Here is an 18494-nt window from a genome sequence, read left to right as displayed (position 1 = left end):
ATGTCTCACCTATTTCAGACGTATGTTGCATAAGTGCTTCATGTTGCAACATTAGCAGACATAGAAAGCATACACATGCAAAGGCGGTCCCCACGGGCGTATAGCTGTCTCAACGTGCGCGGCAAGCGAAGCGGGCGTGGGTGGTCCCTACCTGCATGTGCATCAACAGGCATGTGGCACACAATTGCATGTGTACGCACACGGCGTGCAGGCGTTGTGGCATACGGGGGTCGGCGTGCATGCGCAAGCGCAACTTTTGCATGCGGGGCGGGCGCCGTTCTATTTCTTCATGAGTGGAGCCTATTAATTTCGTGTGAGAACCGTGCATGTAGAGGAAATATTGCTGCCAGTCCTGCAGCTACATGCAGTAGGGAGCAGGGCATGCAGGTGGGTGCTCGGCGTGGGGGCGGGAACATAGAAGGAGGTGAGGCACAACAGTCAGGGCGGACAGCGCGACTAGACAGGTGCGGGCATCCGGACGGGGGTTTATGTCCAGATGTCCGGGTGCTAGCCACTTTTTTTTTCTATTTATTGGAAGTGTTCCAACACTAGAGTTTAGCGGTGCCTCAACGTGAAAGGATCACTTAAACTTTGCCACAGAACCGCCAAATATTGTTGACTGAAGATATTTTGGAAAGTAGCTTTCCAGTATCAAAAACTCTAAAAGGTAGCTTTCCAGAGAGAAGAAAACTACGGTTTGGAGAGAAACAAACCTCGGCTACCTCACTTGCCTGGAGGCCGAATGGCCGATGCGCTATCTCACTGATTGTGTAACAGAGCAGGTGCATGCGCGTTTAGTTTCAGTCGGTCGCTCGCGGGGCGCGTCGCCACTCACCTGATCACCGCTAAGGATGAAAACGGAACGAAAATATCCCGAACCGAACCGCATCGTTTTCTATATTTAATCCGATCGAATCCGCATTTTCTTGTCCGACTTTACCGTTTTCGCTTTCACATTTCAGATGTTTCGTATTTCAAATGTAAAAGTAGAAAACGGTTTAGACATTTTTCGACCGTTTTCTACTTTTCTACTTTTAATTTGAAATATTCCGAATCGAAAATATGGTTTAAACCGAATTTGGCCAACTGTACAGGTCATACAGCCCAATTACATGTTGTTCACCACGTAGCTGCGTTCTTTCTACTGGTGGCCAGCTGCCCTCTTTTATAGACGACGTCCAGCCTCATCTCTCTTCACCTCACGAGATGGTGCTAAATGTCAGAAAACCAACAGCATCTACACGAAAGCCCACCTGGGCCATAGCCCATCAAGCTCATCGGTTTAACCCCCACCTGCAAAGTCAATCATTTGATAGTTTTTGCATCAGCCGAATAAATCTTTGTTACTCAAAAGAAAAATCTGAATAAATCTTTAAAATAAAATACTACATTTATTCTAAAAAGATTAATAAAATTATTCTGACTCAGTTCGAGTTCATGTTTCTATAATATGCACTTGTTAATTATTATATGCACTTGAACTTGATCATGTATGCACTTAGTCATGCACTTGGTTTATGGGTCGGTATTCCGTATTGAGTTTTCGTATATCGACCGTGTTCGACATAAATCCGCTCGAATTGGTTCGTTTTCGAAATTCTCGATAATTCGTAAGTTCGCGTTCGTTTTCGTGTCCGGTTTTACCGTTTTCACTTTTGTTTTCGTATTTCAAATATAAAAGTAGAAAACAATTTAGGAGTTTTTCGACCGTTTCCAACCGTTTTCATCCTTAATCACCGCGGCCATGGCCACGCCGCCGCGGCGTCTCCTTGCGACTTCCCTCCTCTCCCTCCTCCTCCTCCTCGTCCTACTGCACCACGACTCGCCGCGCGCCGCGGCGGCGGCGGTTACGCCGTCGTCTCTCGGTGACGACCTCCTGGGCGCGGCCCGCGCGCCGGGTTTCGCGGCGTGGCTGCGCGGCCTGCGGCGCCGCATCCACGAGCGCCCCGAGCTCGCCTTCCAGGAGCACCGCACCAGCGAGCTCGTCCGCGCCGAGCTCGACGCGATCGGCGTGCCGTACGCGTGGCCCGTCGCGCAGACGGGCGTCGTGGCGACCATCGCCGGCGGCGGCGGCAGCGATGGGCCCGTCGTTGCGCTGCGGGCGGACATGGACGCGCTACCCTTGCAGGTCCGTATGCACATCTCGATCGTGAGTTGGTTGGGGTTGGATCGAGCATGTGTTTCGCATCAGTTCCTGCATGTTTCCCTTGCAGAAAGTTTAAAGTTTTCTGTAGTGTTTTCGTCATGTATCTACTGTTTTCGTGCTTTTGTGTTGTACTTCCTAACGTCTAGAGTAGATCTAGCGGGTATGAACAGCTCGTTGGTGTAGTTGGTAGCTAGTTCGTCCGCGGCCGTCGTCACGGTGGCCGCGTCGTGTTGGAGTAGTGGTAGCCGTGATGCCCGTGCTAGGCCGTCGTAGGTGCAGGCACGGTGCAGTGACAGTGGTCGAAGGCGTTTCGGTGGTGGCACTGCGGAGGCGACGATGAAGTCGGTGGGACTTTCCGTCGCTGGCAGCACCCTTCTCTTTAGATCGGATAGGGTTAGAACCTCGGTGGGGCGTCTGGCGGCTCAGGGGAACCTCGTACCTTGTGCCCCGGCCCCCACCTCTTTTTTATGGTGCTGTGCGGCGGAGGCCCACTAACCATAGAGTGGTTAGACGCCCCCGATCAGGACGTTGATCCAAGGGCTCAATTGGTGGAGCATATACTCCCATTCGGTTAAATTCGATCGTGCCTCTGTTTTAAAGAACAGATGGTACAAGCACTTCGACTGAACTCATGTGAAGTGCACACTTCTATAGCAATAATCTCTCGTCGATGGTGGTTGCTCTCATGTCTACAGTCTTGTTGGGTTGCTTACTTGACAAGTTTTTTTTTTTTTGGGGGGGTGGGGGGATGACTTTAGAGATCCATCCAACAAACTAATAACACCAACGAAGCAGCACACATGCCATTTTTGTTTCCTGAAAAATCCGGAACATAGCCGGCATATATAATAAGGAGAGAGAGAATTACGTGCTCCAGCGGCACAAACAGCTCCTAGATTTTGACAGACCCCCAAGCTAGGCAAGGGTACTGTTAGCGTATATTATGCTTGTCCACACACCTGTACTTGTGTAGCTGAGGGCTCGGCATGCAAAAAAGGACTACTCACAATCTAGGAGTACAATAATGAGCCACAGCAACTTGGCTCCCAAACAGCAACACAGCTTCTAACTTGCCAAACCAAGTAGCCACCGATATCTTCTTTCATTTTATAAAGCTATCGCGGGCTTTATAAATTAATTAAGTTGAAAACCCCACGCACAGCGTAGGTGTTGCGGCAGCGGTTTGGCAGTTGACAAGCTGTGTTACCATGTCAATCAGGTCACTGTCCCAAGCCACCAGGATGCCTCCCGTTGTGCCATTTGCAGCCACGTATTCAGAAATTTATAGGCAATAGAAAATGATCAGTGAGCAGCAGGTAAACAGTTAAGCAACAACCATACACTACCGATATTTTCTAAATCTCAGTGGTTAGTGATAAAGACAAATATTGGATATATCAGAAATTTATAGGCAATAGAAAATATTTTTCAGAAAAAAATAGACAAAAAAACTCATTTTGTTCAGGAAAGCTCACTGATCATTTATAAACCATTTAACTTAAAAACTAAATAAAACCACATTATCAATTGTCTATTCAATGATGAGGGCAGCGACGCTGCTGGAGCATGCGAGTGTGTTGCGGCGGTGGCAACTTGAACCTCGAAGAGAAGAGGAGAGAAAATGAAACATGGATTAAGGTTAGAGTATTGGGTGGGCTTTGGCGTCTATTTGGGTAGACAAATTTTAAAATTCTGAGAATTTTGGGTGATAGAATAAAAATTTTGAGCCCAGCAAGTAAACGGGTATCTTGGAAATTTCGGAATGTATCGGCCGATATTTTAAACCCTAATCAATTAGACTGAAAACGAACCACAGAACTTCTTCCACAATACATCCTATGGAGGAGGCCCAAGCCGAGGAACCACTCTGGGGCTTAGTTAAACTAAATGGGTGTGCGGCCCAAGCTGAGGAACCACTCAGGGGCTTAGTTAAACTAAATGGGTGCACTAATTAAAGTAGAAGAATCTCAGGGGCTTGTTAAATATAAAGATTGAGACAAGTAATTATTCTCTCTTCTGTTTGCAAAAAACGAATCAATTCAGTTTGATGCATCTTGGATGGATTTAATGTGTCTTGTGTTGTGGCACATGAAGCAACAATCCACATTAAAAATGCTCTTGCCAGCCCGGCGAAGCGCCGATCGAGCGCGGAGGTGGCGGAGACGAGGGACGACTCCGGAGGTGGCGTCGACGGTGGCGGTACGGTCGGGAACTCCAGCGTTGATCCTGCTCCTCGAATCGGCGCGTAAGCTGCGTGAATTCATTGAGCAGGAGTTTGGTGTTCGGTTCCATGGCGTCGCAAAGAGCGTTGGAAGCGAGTATAGTGGTGGTGTTGGAGATTGGAGTCGGAGCCCAGGATTGGAACGAGGAAGCCGATACCAATTGTTAGCAGAGAACCAGCAAGGAGGAAGAAGAACTCGGGGGAGAAGAAATAGAACGGCAGAAGGAAGGATTGAATTGAGTTTCAGAGTTTAGGTTTACAAATTCCATGACTCTCTCAGCTCACTTTCTTGCTACTCATAGCAACAGAGCTAAACACGCCACATGGGCCCGAACACTCTTGTACTGGGCCTAGTAACTCTCTTGGGCCTTGCCATTCCAGCCGGGTCGTCATCTTCAGAATCCTTCTTCTGCACGTCCTCTTCATTCTGAGCCGTGTTGTGATGCTCATCAGACGAACCAGAGTGTTCAGCCTTGCGGTTGCTGACAGTTATTAACTCTCTTTGAAATGTGGCATGACTCTTGCCCTCTATATTGTGTGGACAAACTATCTCTTTGCCAATTTCTGTTTTTTTTTTGAGATGTGCTCTCCCGCTTTGCCAATTTCTTTGCGACGATTCATTTGGCAGGAATTGGTAGACTGGGAACACAAGAGCAAGGAAAGTGGAAAGATGCATGCTTGTGGACATGATGCTCACACAACAATGCTTCTTGGGGCAGCTAAATTGCTTCATGCTCGGAAGGATGATTTGAAGGTATTGTATAAAAAAGCAGGACTTGTGAGCTTGAGTCCTGTATCTTCCTTGGAGTGACAATTATATATGCGTGCAGATATGTGATAAGAGTTCGTTTAATAAAAATAAGACATGATTGATGTCCTTCCCTGTTTGCCCAATTACTCGATCAAACACTTAGTGAATTGCTTTTTCTCCTTCTTTTGTTTTCTGTATATTTTCTAGGGTACTGTGAGGCTTGTCTTCCAGCCAGGAGAAGAAGGTCACGCAGGCGCTTATCATATTCTAAGAGAAGGTGTCCTGGATGATGTGTCGGCCATTTTCGGCCTGCATGTTGATCCAGGACTTCCTGTAGGCACCGTTTCCTCCAGACCTGGGCCATTTCTAGCAGCATCAGGTAGATTTTTGGTGACGATCACTGGAAAAGGCGGACATGCTGCAGGGCCACAGGATGCTGTGGATCCCATTGTTGCAGCATCCTCTGCCATCGTCAGCCTTCAGATGCTTGTTGCCCGGGAAATTGATCCCCTCCAGTCTGCAGTATGTGGTCTCAGCATTATTGTAGCTTTGCAGCCTATCTTTTTTTTTTAACGAATCAGACAGGAGAGCTGCTGATTGTATTAAAAAGAAGAAGCCTAGGCTGGGCAGTAGAACGAATCAACAAATCCAGATGATGCTTTGATAATAGCATGATCTCCTCTTTGTTGTCACCGTCAGGTGGTCTCAGTGACGTTCATGAAAGGAGGTGATGCTCACAATGTCATTCCGGAGAAAGTATCCTTCGGTGGTACCTTCAGGAGCTTGACAACAGAAGGCTTTTCGTATCTTATGAAGAGGATCAAAGAGGTAAACAATGAAGGAAGCGCTCTATTTCCCCATTTGTCCATCAATCTGTAGTGGATCAAGATCAATCCAAATTTACATTTATCTACTGCGCTTAAAACAATAAATTAATAAATGATACCTTTATACTTCTTTCAAAGATCATAGAAGCTCATGCCACCGTCTACCGCTGCACCGCCGTCGTCGACTTCATGCAGGAGAAGCTCCGTCCATATCCAGCCACTGTAAACGATGAAGGGATGTACCATCACGCCAGAGAAGTGGCAGAGACTATGCTTGGGCAGGATAACGTGAGGATAGGCGCCCAGTTAATGGGTGCTGAGGATTTTTCCTTCTATGCGCAGAAATTCGCGGGGGCGTTCTTCTTTATTGGGGTCCACAACACGAGCATGGAGGCAATGCATCCCCTCCACTACCCTTACTTTGTGATTGATGAGGACGTGCTCCCAGTAGGAGCTGCCTTCCACGCTGCAGTAGCGATGGAGTACCTGATCAAACACACAACCGCCGCAAACTGAACTGCGCACTGAACTGTGATAGATTGCTTCACTGCTTGTATGGATTATGATAGTGAAGCTCATGTTATACAAATAATTGTAGTTTCGCCAATTGCCTATGGGTTTCAGCATAATTTTCTGGTAAGGGATTATCTCCCATCGTAAACTCGTGGTGTTCTATTCTATGTAAATGTAAATGATCTTCATGTTTCTGAATCATCATATATAAACTTTAATTTAAAACTTATTCCATAGTAAAAAAAAAATTGAGAACGGTGCCATCTGCCTCGCCGAGTTCGCGGACGGGGACGCCGTGCGCGTCATGCTGGCCTGCGGCCATGGCTTCCACGCGCACTGCATCCGCGCTGGCTCGCGGTTGGCCGCCGCTCGTCCTGCCCGACGTGCCACGCCGGCCGCTGTTGCCGCCGCCGCGCAGCCTGATGAGGCCGCTCGTCCTGTCCGGCGTGCCGCGCGCCAGCCGCTGTTGCCGACTTGCCGCTACCGCGCCGCCTAATGAGGCCGCTCGTCCTGCCCGACGTGCTGCGCGCCGGCCCCTGTTGCCGCTGCCGTGCAGCCTGATGTGGCCGCGGCGTCATCGTCGTGAAAGATCGCTTTGGCGAGCACCAGGCATGTTGCTGTTCTTGGCAGGTGTCGGTGTTTCTTAATTTCTCTTTAACTTGCATGTGTAAATATCTTGTCAGCAGACGACATCAGAGGCAATATAACTCAAGTGAATGTTGATGCAATCCAAGATAGAGTGGGTTGGGTTGGGTTGTTGGGTCTAAGTTAATTTGGAATAGGGTGGGGAGGAGTTGAAAAATACTAATTAATTAGATTTGGAATGGGGTGGAAATGGGTTGGAATCTCACCCATTAGCAGGGCTAGATATACAACAACAGCAACAACAACAACAACAAAGCATTTAAGTCCCAAACAAGTTGGGGTGGGCTAGAGTTGAAACCCAACAGAAGCAATCAAGGTTCAGGCACGTGAATAGCAGTCTTCCAAGCACTCCTATCTAAGGCTAAGTCTTTAGGTATATTCCATCCTTTCAAGTCTCCTTTTATTGCCTCTACCCAAGTCAACTTCGGTCTTCCTCTGCCTCTCTTCACGTTACTATCCTGACTTAGGATTCCACTACGCACCGGTGCATCTGGAGGTCTCCGTTGCACATGTCCAAACCATCTCAACCGGTGTTGGACAAGTTTTTCTTCAATTGGCGCTACCCCTAATCTCTCACGTATATCATCGTTCCGAACTCGATCCCTTCTTGTATGACCGCAAATCCAACGCAACATACGCATTTCCGCGACACTTAGCTGTTGAATATGTCGTCTTTTCGTAGGCCAACATTCTGCACCATACAACATAGCAGGTCTAATCGCCGTCCTATAAAACTTGCCTTTTAGCTTCTGTGGTACCCTTTTGTCACATAGGACACCAGACGCTTGCCGCCACTTCATCCACCCTGCTTTGATTCTATGGCTAACATCTTTATCAATATCCCCGTCCCTCTGTAGCATTGATCCTAAATATCGAAAGGTATCCTTCCTAGGCACTACTTGACCTTCCAAACTAACATCTTCCTCCTCCCGAGTAGTAGTGCCGAAGTCACATCTCATATACTCAGTTTTATTTCTACTAAGTCTAAAACCTTTGGACTCCAAAGTCTCCCGCCATAACTCCAGTTTCTGATTCACTCCTGTCCAGCTTTCATCAACTAGCACTACATCGTCCGCGAAAAGCATACACCAAGGGATGTCCCCTTGTATGTCCCTTGTGACCTCATCCATCACTAAAGCAAACAAATAAGGGCTCAAAGCTGACCCTTGATGTAGTCCTATCCTAATCGGGAAGTCATCCGTTTCTCCATCACTTGTTCGAACTCTAGTCACAACATTGCTGTACATGTCCTTAATGAGCCCGACGTACTTCGTTGGGACTTTATGTTTGTCCAAAGCCCACCACATAACATTCCTTGGTATTTTATCATAAGCCTTCTCCAAGTCAATAAAAACCATGTGTAGGTCCTTCTTCTTCTCCCTATACCGCTCCATAACTTGTCTTATTAAGAAAATGGCTTCCATGGTTGACCTTCCGGGCATGAAACCAAATTGGTTCATAGAGACCCGCGTTATTGCTCTCAAGCGATGCTCGATAACTCTCTCCCATAGCTTCATAGTATGGCTCATCAACTTAATTCCCCGGTAATTTGTACAACTTTGAATATCCCCTTTATTCTTGTAGATCGGTACCAATATACTTCTCCTCCACTCATCAGGCATCTTGTTCGATCGAAAAATATGGTTGAACAGCTTGGTTAACCATACTACAGCTTGGTTAGCCACTTAGCAGGGCTAGATATATAGAATAAATAATATATACGGCCAAGAGCCCAAGACAATGAAAATTATCATATACTTGTGTACCTACAAAAGCTTTCAAAATACTGGCTTTGCCTCAAGATCTCAGCCATATAAAGGAAAATTATGACGCGTGTGATGAACATTATTTTTTCTCAAATACGCAAAATGTTTACGCATCTTTGTATTAAATAGGAGAATGTTTTACACAATGTGCCATAAGGCGCTAGGGAGGACAAGTAATTTCCTGCTGGTAGTGATGTAAGCATAGCCTCCCTAGCAAGGGATGTGATGAACATTATATTTTCTGCCCTTGGTTAGTATATTATATTGTCACTTTATTATTGTCGTCGGTGTACCATATCTAGTTTCAACAGTGCCTTTTGATTCCCCTCGCAACCCCCCCCTCCCCTCTGCCGCAATACTTTTTTCTTATTAGCATAGCATGTACGGTTCTTTGTTATGAGATAAGGATAGATGGTAGTCAAATATATTGGATCCGAGTATATTCTAAGTGATCAAATTTATAGAGAATGAGTATTTAAGACATAAATAAAAAAGTTAAATTAAAATAATATTTCATAGTCATGTTATGAACATACCATTTCTATAAGCATTACATAAACATTAACCTGGCAGCATATCTTGAGATTAACAATGTTATCATAACCGTCTCGTTGTTGACAGAACCCTGCCTACAGATCATATCCCTATGAGTATCTTTGGAAGACTAAGCTGGTAGATAAGAGTGCCATCAAATCCTACAATAAATCACTCGCATCAAATCGAGAACTTAGGATTTGATGGGCTACTTGTGCTTTTTCACTATTATTTTTCACTTAGGATACTTAAATATTTATGACATCAAATAGATAAATTAAATTTTTTTTTGTTAATTTAACCAAACTTAAAAAAGAAGTTTTGACTTAGGAGAACTCAAAATCTGTACCATTTTATGACAGAGATAGTTGCTTTTGCATCCAAATCTCATAATAAAGAAGAAACAAGTGCCACATGATTCTATCGTTCTCTCATTATTGATCTGTTTCCGAAGATTGAGTAAACCAGATACAGCTGCTGTGTTGAATCCAAAAGATGTGTTGACCTAATGAGTTGTGGCGTGATCGCGTGCTCCATGATCAAGCATATATATAAACAAAGAAGCTGAGAAGCGGATTTTATTTAAAATCAGTGTTTTCCTAAACGCTAAACGGTAAACAGTCGGTCACCTACCGTTTAGCTATTATTCGGGCTAAACGGTCAATTAAACGGGCTAAATGGTCAATTAAACGGGGTAAACGGACGATTAAACGGAAACGGACGGAAACGGCGCACCACCGTGTAGCGTGTACACGGCGTGTACACGGGCTACACGGCCGTGTAGGCGAACAGTGTTTAAAATGGTCGCCACAATAAGAATCGAGTGTAATCATGCTTATCATATAGTCACCGATGTCATGTGTCCCTACTTCCACCTATCATAAGCATATATAATCCACAAATATTTCTTTATTATTGACTATTACTATATATATCTTAGCTTTCTACTAGTAGCTCTGTTGAAATGGTAGGTTATTTCTGTTTTTCTTCTTCTCAAATTAGAATTCTCCAATCAAGTTTATAAACTAATATATATTTAATATTTTGGTGAAAAACTATCCTCCAATAGCCTTCCGGATTTATCACTATCGCTAGCTAAAAATAGAGAGCGAGAATGACTCTAGAATGTGAACTATAGAAAACTTGTTGGAGCATACAAATATATAGAGAGCGATTTTTATTGAAACGGTTCTCTAAATCATCATTTAGAGAGTAAATTTTAGATAGCCTCTTGGAGATGCTTTCAAGTTTCAAGGACTAGCTTGTGGGCCTCCACCACAAAGGATGCATATATACAACTACAACGTACTCCCTCTGTCCCTAAATATATGTTGTTTTCGCTTTCCGAAAAAACAACTTTGATTAAATATATATTAAAAAATATTAATATTTATAGTACATAATTAGTATCATTAGAAAGATTTTTAAATATAGTTTTTTAAATAAATTTATTTGGGAGATACAAATGTTACTAGTATTTTCTACAAATCTAAGTCAAACTTATAACACGCACACCCAACGGCAGCTTCTCACCACCTGACGACTTTTTTCCTTTTTTTTTTTTTTTTTGAGAATCCTCTTTTCCAGTGACGACTAACTCCCTTTTGTGGCAGCCCCCACCCCAAGCTTCAATGCCCTCGAATTTGGACGTGCTAGTCGAAAGCCTTTCCGTGCACCAGATCAGATCTGGATGAGGGCATCGACCGGCCCGCACCTCGCCTCACACATCATATACGTTACTTCAGCCCTCCGCCAACATGTGCCTGCCACATGTGACTTTATTGCTGACAGAAGAAGCACATGTTTCACGACAAATGGCTTATCAGCACCGGCACGGAAGAAGGACAAAGCATTAGAGCTGGCTTGGCTTAATTGGTGAGTTAACAATGACACAGCCCACATGACATGGATTATACAGGTTCACGGGATATATCCCTAGCACAGATTATGCATTGAGATCTCGGCGCATGAAAAGAAAGAAACACACAACACCAGGTTATACCTCTTGTATCCCTAACCCAGATATATGCTTTCCCTGTTATTTTACCCTGCATATTTGGTTAATCTACTACATCTTCCAGTTCTAGCCTATGCAGGCCAAGGGGAACAATCTTCGCCATTTTGCATGCACTCCAACTCTACTCTTTGGACACCTGTTTTGCTAAACATGACCCAACCGTCCACTTGAGGATATAGGTAGGTCCCAAAATGTTTGGTTCAGCAAAAGTTTCACGATATACTCAGAACAAAACTTCTCTGCACCACGAATACAGCACAGATTTGTAACCATTTACAGATGTCGAAAGTACATTAATAGTACAAAACTCCACCAATCGAAGGATTTCATCAATGGATTTACAGGATAACTTGGAATAGGCTAGACAACAGATAATCAGAGAGTCCAGACACAAACTAGCCTGATGGAGAGGGCTGTACCTTGAAAATCCATTACTGTCTGTTCATGATCTCCCGGTAGACTAAATCGACGAATTCATCGTTCTGGCACAAAAAATAAACTTCATGTCTCAGAAGAAGGAATACAGCTAGGAACAAATTACTGTACTACAGTTCAACAGATATAAAAATATCTACAACTCTTCTAGTTTGATGTTGAATTAAGCACAAGTCTAGCAGAACTATATTCCAAGTGCTAGCTTGTCACACCCATATATGCCTATATACTACAGCAAGATACCAAAGACTAAAAAAAAGTAGACTTGAACAATACAACAAAATAAAATAAACAGAACAGTGTACCTCCACAAGTCTCAGTAATGCATCTCTGACTTTGTCTCTAGACCAGCGCTGGGCTCCACACTGGTGCAGACGCAAGAGATGGCGACGGATTAGGTGGCGGAAACGGTTGAAGTAATGGAGTCCCATATGGTGGAGATGGTGATAGCCGTAGGTAATGGAAAAGGCTGAAGCAAGGGAGCACTTTGTGGCTGCTGAGCGGTACGAGGATGTTGTGGTGGAAGCAGTTGGTACTGCAGGATTACTGTCACATCATTGTTGTCTGTGAAGACGTCAATGGTGAGAAAAGTGATGGGTTACAAGGCTTGTGGTCCTTCCTATAGAACCAGTGCCACATGAGCATCAGCTGGCATCCCAGAAACCGTTGAGGCTTGTGAAGGAAGCAAATAATGCAAGCCTGGCGATTGTGCTGTAGTGATACTAGTTGCTGCATGTGTAGCCACCGGAGTAGGACCAAAAGGTTGAATTGGTTGCCTTGCAACAGCTACAGCAGAGTTGCCACCAGCATTTGCAGCTGCCTGTTCCCAGAGATGCACATTTAAACACAGGAAAAAAAAAGCTAAAGCTGCTATATACTGGAGAAAGTAGATAACAATCTTAGGCTGAAAAGCAGCTAAAAGTTAATGGAGTTAAGAGGACCAGAATACAATGTAAAATTAATGAGCAGAACAATTTCCATACACTGAAAAATGCAGATAAAGGGTCCTCTTGAACGTGAGTAGTAGTTGACATGATATTTGACGTTTGCGGTTCCAGAGGACCTTCAACCAACGCAGGTGCTTCTTCCAACTCTTCAAATTCACTGAAACAGGATTTATTAGCGACTGTAAACCTCCCCCCCCCCCACCCACCACCAAAGAAAAGCTTTACATTATATAAGATGCCATAGCTCAACATTAAGAGTAAGGTGAAATGTTAATTAAGTCACAAAAACAAGTAGACATTGGCCATGTGCCCATGTTAATGCAGCATCATTACAACTTGTTTGTTTTCACATAATATGCTAATAGTAATTGGAGTACAAAATTGTTTGTCCAATAACATAACACTATACATACGCCTGAAGTAATTTTTAGTTTTTCACTAGCTATTTGATGAATTAAACATTGAAGGGTCGAAAAATAAAGAGTAATAAGCTTTTGTTGCTAATACAAGTTCTGGAAAGGTCCATAATAAAATTAAAGGAATAGGTTGCACCATGTCCAACTGATTAGCATGTCTCCCACCATACCATAATGCACAACATTTCAAGTACCTTTGAACAGAGGGAATCTTCGGCTTTGGTGGCACCTTCGAGAAAGCATTCAAAATCCTGCGCAGTGTGATGTATTGGTCACCAAAGGAATAGAAAAGCTCTGAGAATTTCGAAAACTGTACTACTCAGATAATTTCAGACATACAATAAGATAAAAGCACTGATGTGGCAAAGAAATAACAATATGAAGCTGCTGTAGATTATATATGCACATCTGATTCTCATATTGCTAAAAGCTATCACATCTACATAGACGATATCAAAACAATATTGAGTGTTCACTTGCATATTTATTGTTTTATTAGTTGCTAAAGTTTGTATACATGGGAACATTAGCACAACACAGGTTCGTGGGCCTACCAACTTAAACTAAGTGGGTGTCTTTATTCAAGGTTGGGGACTTCAATGCAACGTCCTGAAGGAAGACTTGAATACTCGATTTCAACATTTAAAATGTTACTTTTTAGCAGGAGTCACCACATGTCTTTTTAACCAAAATGTAGAAAAGAATGTAGAATCTACCACTGTCACATGTCTTATGCTCTTATACCGATGCGCAACAAATATTAGGCATTTAGAAAGCCTGTAATTGACACTTTTTCATATCACCAATGTCTGAGATTGGTGGGGAAGGGATGACTGGAGTACTGGACTATATATCTTAGTGTTAACTCCACACACACAACACTCAATAAACAATGATCATATCAGAAAAATATATCTTGATGAAGATGCCTTTGCTTATTGCAATTCACACACACAACACTCAATAAACAATGACTAGATTATATATCATAGTGTTAACTCAACACACACAACACTCAATAAACAATGACTGGACTATATATCTTGATGAAGTTGCCCTTGCTTATTGCAATTCATGATAAGAAGGGTCCTAAAGACAAAAACAGGAGTAATAATTACAAGTTTGCAACTGATACCTGTTGAAAAGGTTTGCAACTTCTTGACACTCCTGAGAGTTGTAAAACCAAATTCCTATAACTTCTTGAGCAGCATTGCGGTACATTATATAAGGAGCTTGGAGTTGGTATTCAAAATCTCCCAAGAGATCTTCAACTAGATTATCTGTTAACAAGTGGAAGTGAACGAAATATGAAGAAAACATTAATGGCAATGTGAAGATACAAGCAGGCTACTTTACACAATAAGCTTCTGCCAATCATTTCAGAAGTATAATAAAAAACTAAACATGCAATCACCAACGAGTTTAAAAAGTAACCCATCTTAAACTGCAGCTAAGTTTACTCCAACAATAGAAATGTGGATATTATAGAATATTATGGAATACAAAAATATTATCAACATTTTGAAGGTTAATGTCTTTTGGCTTTGTATCAATGGACAAAGTATAGAAAATGAGTGAACTACAAGAGTATCAATTTATCATCTATTAATTTGACAAAATAAAACCATTAGCTGCTCCTTTCTCAGCTGGAGAACTATTTCAGTGAGAACATTACCATATAGTTTTATTAGATTTGAGGTATTAACAAAAGGGGAAGGAGTTAGCAACATCAATATCAAATGATGCAAAGAAATATGTTTGGTTTTCCCCTGAAAACTGAAAGTTCATGAGCTTCATTAGATAAATTGTGTAAAATCTAAACTGTTTTCTGATGGGCAGGAACAAAGAGATGTTATCAAAGATAACTATTACTCACAGAAAAATAGAGTTCACAAAGATGTTAATTAAAGTTTCAGACTGCCAGGTTGATACCGATCATCATGTATGCCACATGACTGAGGGCATGTTTAGATAAGCTAGAGCTAATTACTAGTTGGGCTAAAAATTAGCTCAAATTAGCTAGGGTTGGCTAGCTAGCTGGCTAACAACTAGTTAAAGACTTATCTAAAAAAAATAGCCCATCTATTAGCCCTCCTGTTTGGATGCACTAGAGCTAATTTGGGCTAATTTTTAGCTAGCTAGTGATTAGCCCTTGTATCCAAACAGGTCCTGAGTTATTCTCATGTGAAATTTTTCCAAAGGTTACACATAATCAATAATGAGAATTCAGTCACCAGATTATACAACCCAAAAAAATGCATGATAAAATACCTGTATTCCTGCGATTCATGACAATGAACTGGAATCTGGGTTGAGCATTCCTGCAAGAAATATACACTATTTGTTGGAAAGACGCAAATGGTATAAGCACGGCCAGAAACGTGAACCGCAAAAATTTGATCACTCTTAAGGCCCACAACATTTTAGGTAGCTTCAGAATAAGAGACATATCTAGAACTGGATGACTAAACAAATAGAAATATGGGCACATGTCAATAGACTAATACTTGGATATGCAATTGTTCCACTTATAGAAAGTGAATTCTCCCTGTCTGAGCTTCCATTCATTTTCGGCGATTTTAGAAATCTTAAAGTAGCCCAACATGGTAATCTATTGAACTCCGAAATAAACAAATATAGAAACCCAGGTATGCATCTCTCTCTCTCAAAAGGCAGCAGAGGAGAACTAAAAAAAATCACTAGTCCAATGCTTTAAACTGGCAAAGAACAAAAGCTCTACTCTGCATCTAGTAGGATAACAGAGAGAAGCAATTCACGGCACAACTGAACATATTTTTGCCAGTACAGTAATCAGATTCTGCATTTAGTTTCCTATGATCACCAAACAACCAATATGTTTATGATTTATTAGTAGATAGAAATTGCTAAAACGAACGACATTGACAACCTATAAAGTTTCAATTTTTATGCAAGTGTATCTAATTAGGCCTCTGAGAAAGAGACGAGACGGACCTCTTGACGACGAATAGCGACCCCTCCACGTCCTTCCGGCTCTGCATAAAACACACAACACGGAGCACACAAATAAGGCCCAACCAGCCAAATTCTTCACCCACGAATCACAGGGTCAAGGCGAATCAGACAGGCGTGCAGGGAAACGCACCCACTGGTTGACGTCGGTGTCGAAGTCGTAGAGCGTGACGTGAGCCGCGGTGATGAGGATGGCCTCGACGGCGGGGTCGAGGCGCTGCAGCACGGTGAGGTTGAGCGTCCGCGTGCCCTCGCCGTCCACCGCCAGGTTCGGCGTCACCTTCGCCCTCCCGCCGCCGTGGGCCATGGCCGCGCCGCCGCGGGTTAACGAAGGGGGAGAGAGCACCTAACACTCTGATGGCGGATTGCCTAGGGTTTGGGGATTGGATCGAAGGGATTCGAGGTGACGCAGTGGGCGGAGTCGAGACGAAGAGGACGAAGAAAATAAAGAAAAAAGGGAGTTTTTTTTTTCGGTTTCTCCTGTGATCTTTTTCTGTTGCCTTTTCTTTTCGGTTGCGGCAAGCAGGATGCCGAGACCGGGGCGGAATGTTTGTGGCTGTATCAGGGTTTGGGTGGTTCGGCCGCACGTGACACCCTCACGTGTCCGTGCCGGAGACCTATAAAAAGAGGAAATTATATCGAGGAAAATTCATTGGTATGGGATATTATTTAGGTCCCTGTGCTCTTAAAGGCCCTGTTTGTTTCTTTTATAATCTGTACTTTTTAGCTTTTTTTTTCAGTCGGAACAGTATTTTTCTCTCACAACAAATTAGTCGGAACAGTGTTTCGGTTTATTTTTTCAGCGAAGCGAACGGAGCCAAAATGATATTTCAGGGTCCTTTAACTTGGCTATGAGTTTCATGCAGGTCCAAATGGATCTTAACCCACATTTACGCTGACGTGGCATGTATCTGATGTGTGGGGCCCATGCTATGCCACTAGGCCGTGCCCCGTCGTCAGTCTCTCTTCTGCGGCCTTGACTGCGGCGGCCTCGCCGTTGACTCGGGGCCAGCGGCGGCGTGCAGGCCTACACGGGGTGCACGGCGGTCACACTGCACAACGGGGTGCTCGCATGCACGCTGGAGCGGCGGCGGCGCGGCTATGCCGGCGAAATACGGGAGCGGCACGGTGGCGGCTCGGCGACGGCCCTCCAACACGAATCGGTGTAGCTCGCCGCGTGCTTCCACAGCGCTGAACCCGGTGGCGGCGCGCTGATGCTACGGCGGCAGTCTGGAGATCACGACACGCGACGTGGGGCCACACCATTGCTCTGCGGCGTTCCTCGATGCCCTCGACCTAGCCCACCGCGCCGAGGACTTCCTCGCACAGGCCGTGCTCTAGTCGCTCCTAGGTGCCGCGGCCGTGCTATAGTCCTGTGCGGCGCTGCTCCCAGGTGGTGGGTGAAAGGACCTTAATGTCGCCTAGAGGGGGGGTGAATAGGCCTGTTCCACCACCTGGATGTTGGTGAAAGTGCACGAGCAAGTAGATCGGGACCAAACCTTAGAATCACCACAAATACAAGTATAGCAATACAAATAACAAGAACACAAGTGAGACACCGATTTATCCCGTGGTTCAGCTCGCCACTAAGGCTTGCATATGTCCACGTTATTGAGGTTGCCACAAAGACTTTGGGTCTCTTTCAATCCTTTCCTCGTTCTCAAGTCAAGAGAATGAACTCTTGAGACGAGGGATGATTTCACTAGCTGTTTGGGGTGATAACAAACCTCTCGGGGCTGCCACACAAGTTGGCAAGCTCCACGGACGACGCTCTAGTCGGCTTGAAGTAAAGCTCCAAGAGTAACAAACACAATTCACCGGCTTGAACGAGAACCAAGTGGTCTAGGAGATAAGGACAGTTGGGGTTGCTCTCTAATGCAGTTTGGAGGCTCAAACTCTCTTGGATTTAGAAGTGGAAGAGAATCAAGGGAGAAGCTTGAGGGTCTCCAATGGTGAGTGAGGGAGAGAGAGCATCTCTTTTCTGTTTTTGACGAGCTGGAATGAGCAGGAGGTTCTAGAGAGCCGTTTAGGAGGAAGAGAAGGGGTATAAATACCCCCTGCTCCCAACGGTTAGTTCAGTCTGTGGTAGTGCCGCACTGCGATAGTGCCTCTCTTCAGGTGTGGCAGTGCCGCACCAGGCAATACAACAAGAGTAAGAGTGAAGTGTTGGCTGTCTTGGCTGTGAATCTGAGGATGCATGTGTAAGTTGGAGCACTTGGTAGCATATGTTAGCTTAAGTATTGTCTCTCTTTATAGTATGGCTTTTCCTATACTCAAATTCATAA

At 44.1% G+C, this 18494-nt stretch overlaps 1 protein-coding gene and 1 pseudogene across 1 annotated transcript; one reads left to right on the top strand and one right to left on the bottom strand.

Annotated features, from left to right (window-relative positions):
• Window positions 1-1738: 1738 nt before the first annotated feature.
• Window positions 1739-6743, top strand: LOC136541627 (IAA-amino acid hydrolase ILR1-like 7). The gene is made up of 5 exons (XM_066533610.1): window positions 1739-2128; window positions 4996-5121; window positions 5326-5640; window positions 5818-5946; window positions 6084-6743. Exons 1-5 carry the CDS (start codon window positions 1745-1747, stop codon window positions 6459-6461), a joined length of 1332 nt encoding a protein of 443 aa, XP_066389707.1. The 5' UTR covers window positions 1739-1744; the 3' UTR covers window positions 6462-6743.
• Window positions 6744-11730: 4987 nt separating this feature from the next.
• LOC136545664 (mRNA-decapping enzyme-like protein) lies at window positions 11731-16741 on the bottom strand (annotated as a pseudogene).
• Window positions 16742-18494: the final 1753 nt, after the last annotated feature.

This window comes from Miscanthus floridulus, chromosome 3 (genome assembly GCF_019320115.1).
Source record: "Miscanthus floridulus cultivar M001 chromosome 3, ASM1932011v1, whole genome shotgun sequence".
Classification (NCBI taxonomy): Eukaryota; Viridiplantae; Streptophyta; class Magnoliopsida; order Poales; family Poaceae; genus Miscanthus; species Miscanthus floridulus.
Note: the sequence above shows the minus strand (reverse complement) of the source record. Positions and strands in the feature narration are given on the sequence as shown.

What these genes read in the sequence shown, in the direction of transcription:
- LOC136541627 (XM_066533610.1), top strand. Translation starts at nt 1,745, where the DNA reads ATGGCCACGCCGCCGCGGCGTCTCCTTGCGACTTCCCTCCTCTCCCTC. An exon ending in TGGACGCGCTACCCTTGCAG is followed by an intron (nt 2,129 to 4,995) that starts GTCCGTATGCAC and finishes TTCATTTGGCAG; the next exon opens with GAATTGGTAGACTGGGAACA. An exon ending in TTGATCCCCTCCAGTCTGCA is followed by an intron (nt 5,641 to 5,817) that starts GTATGTGGTCTC and finishes TGTCACCGTCAG; the next exon opens with GTGGTCTCAGTGACGTTCAT.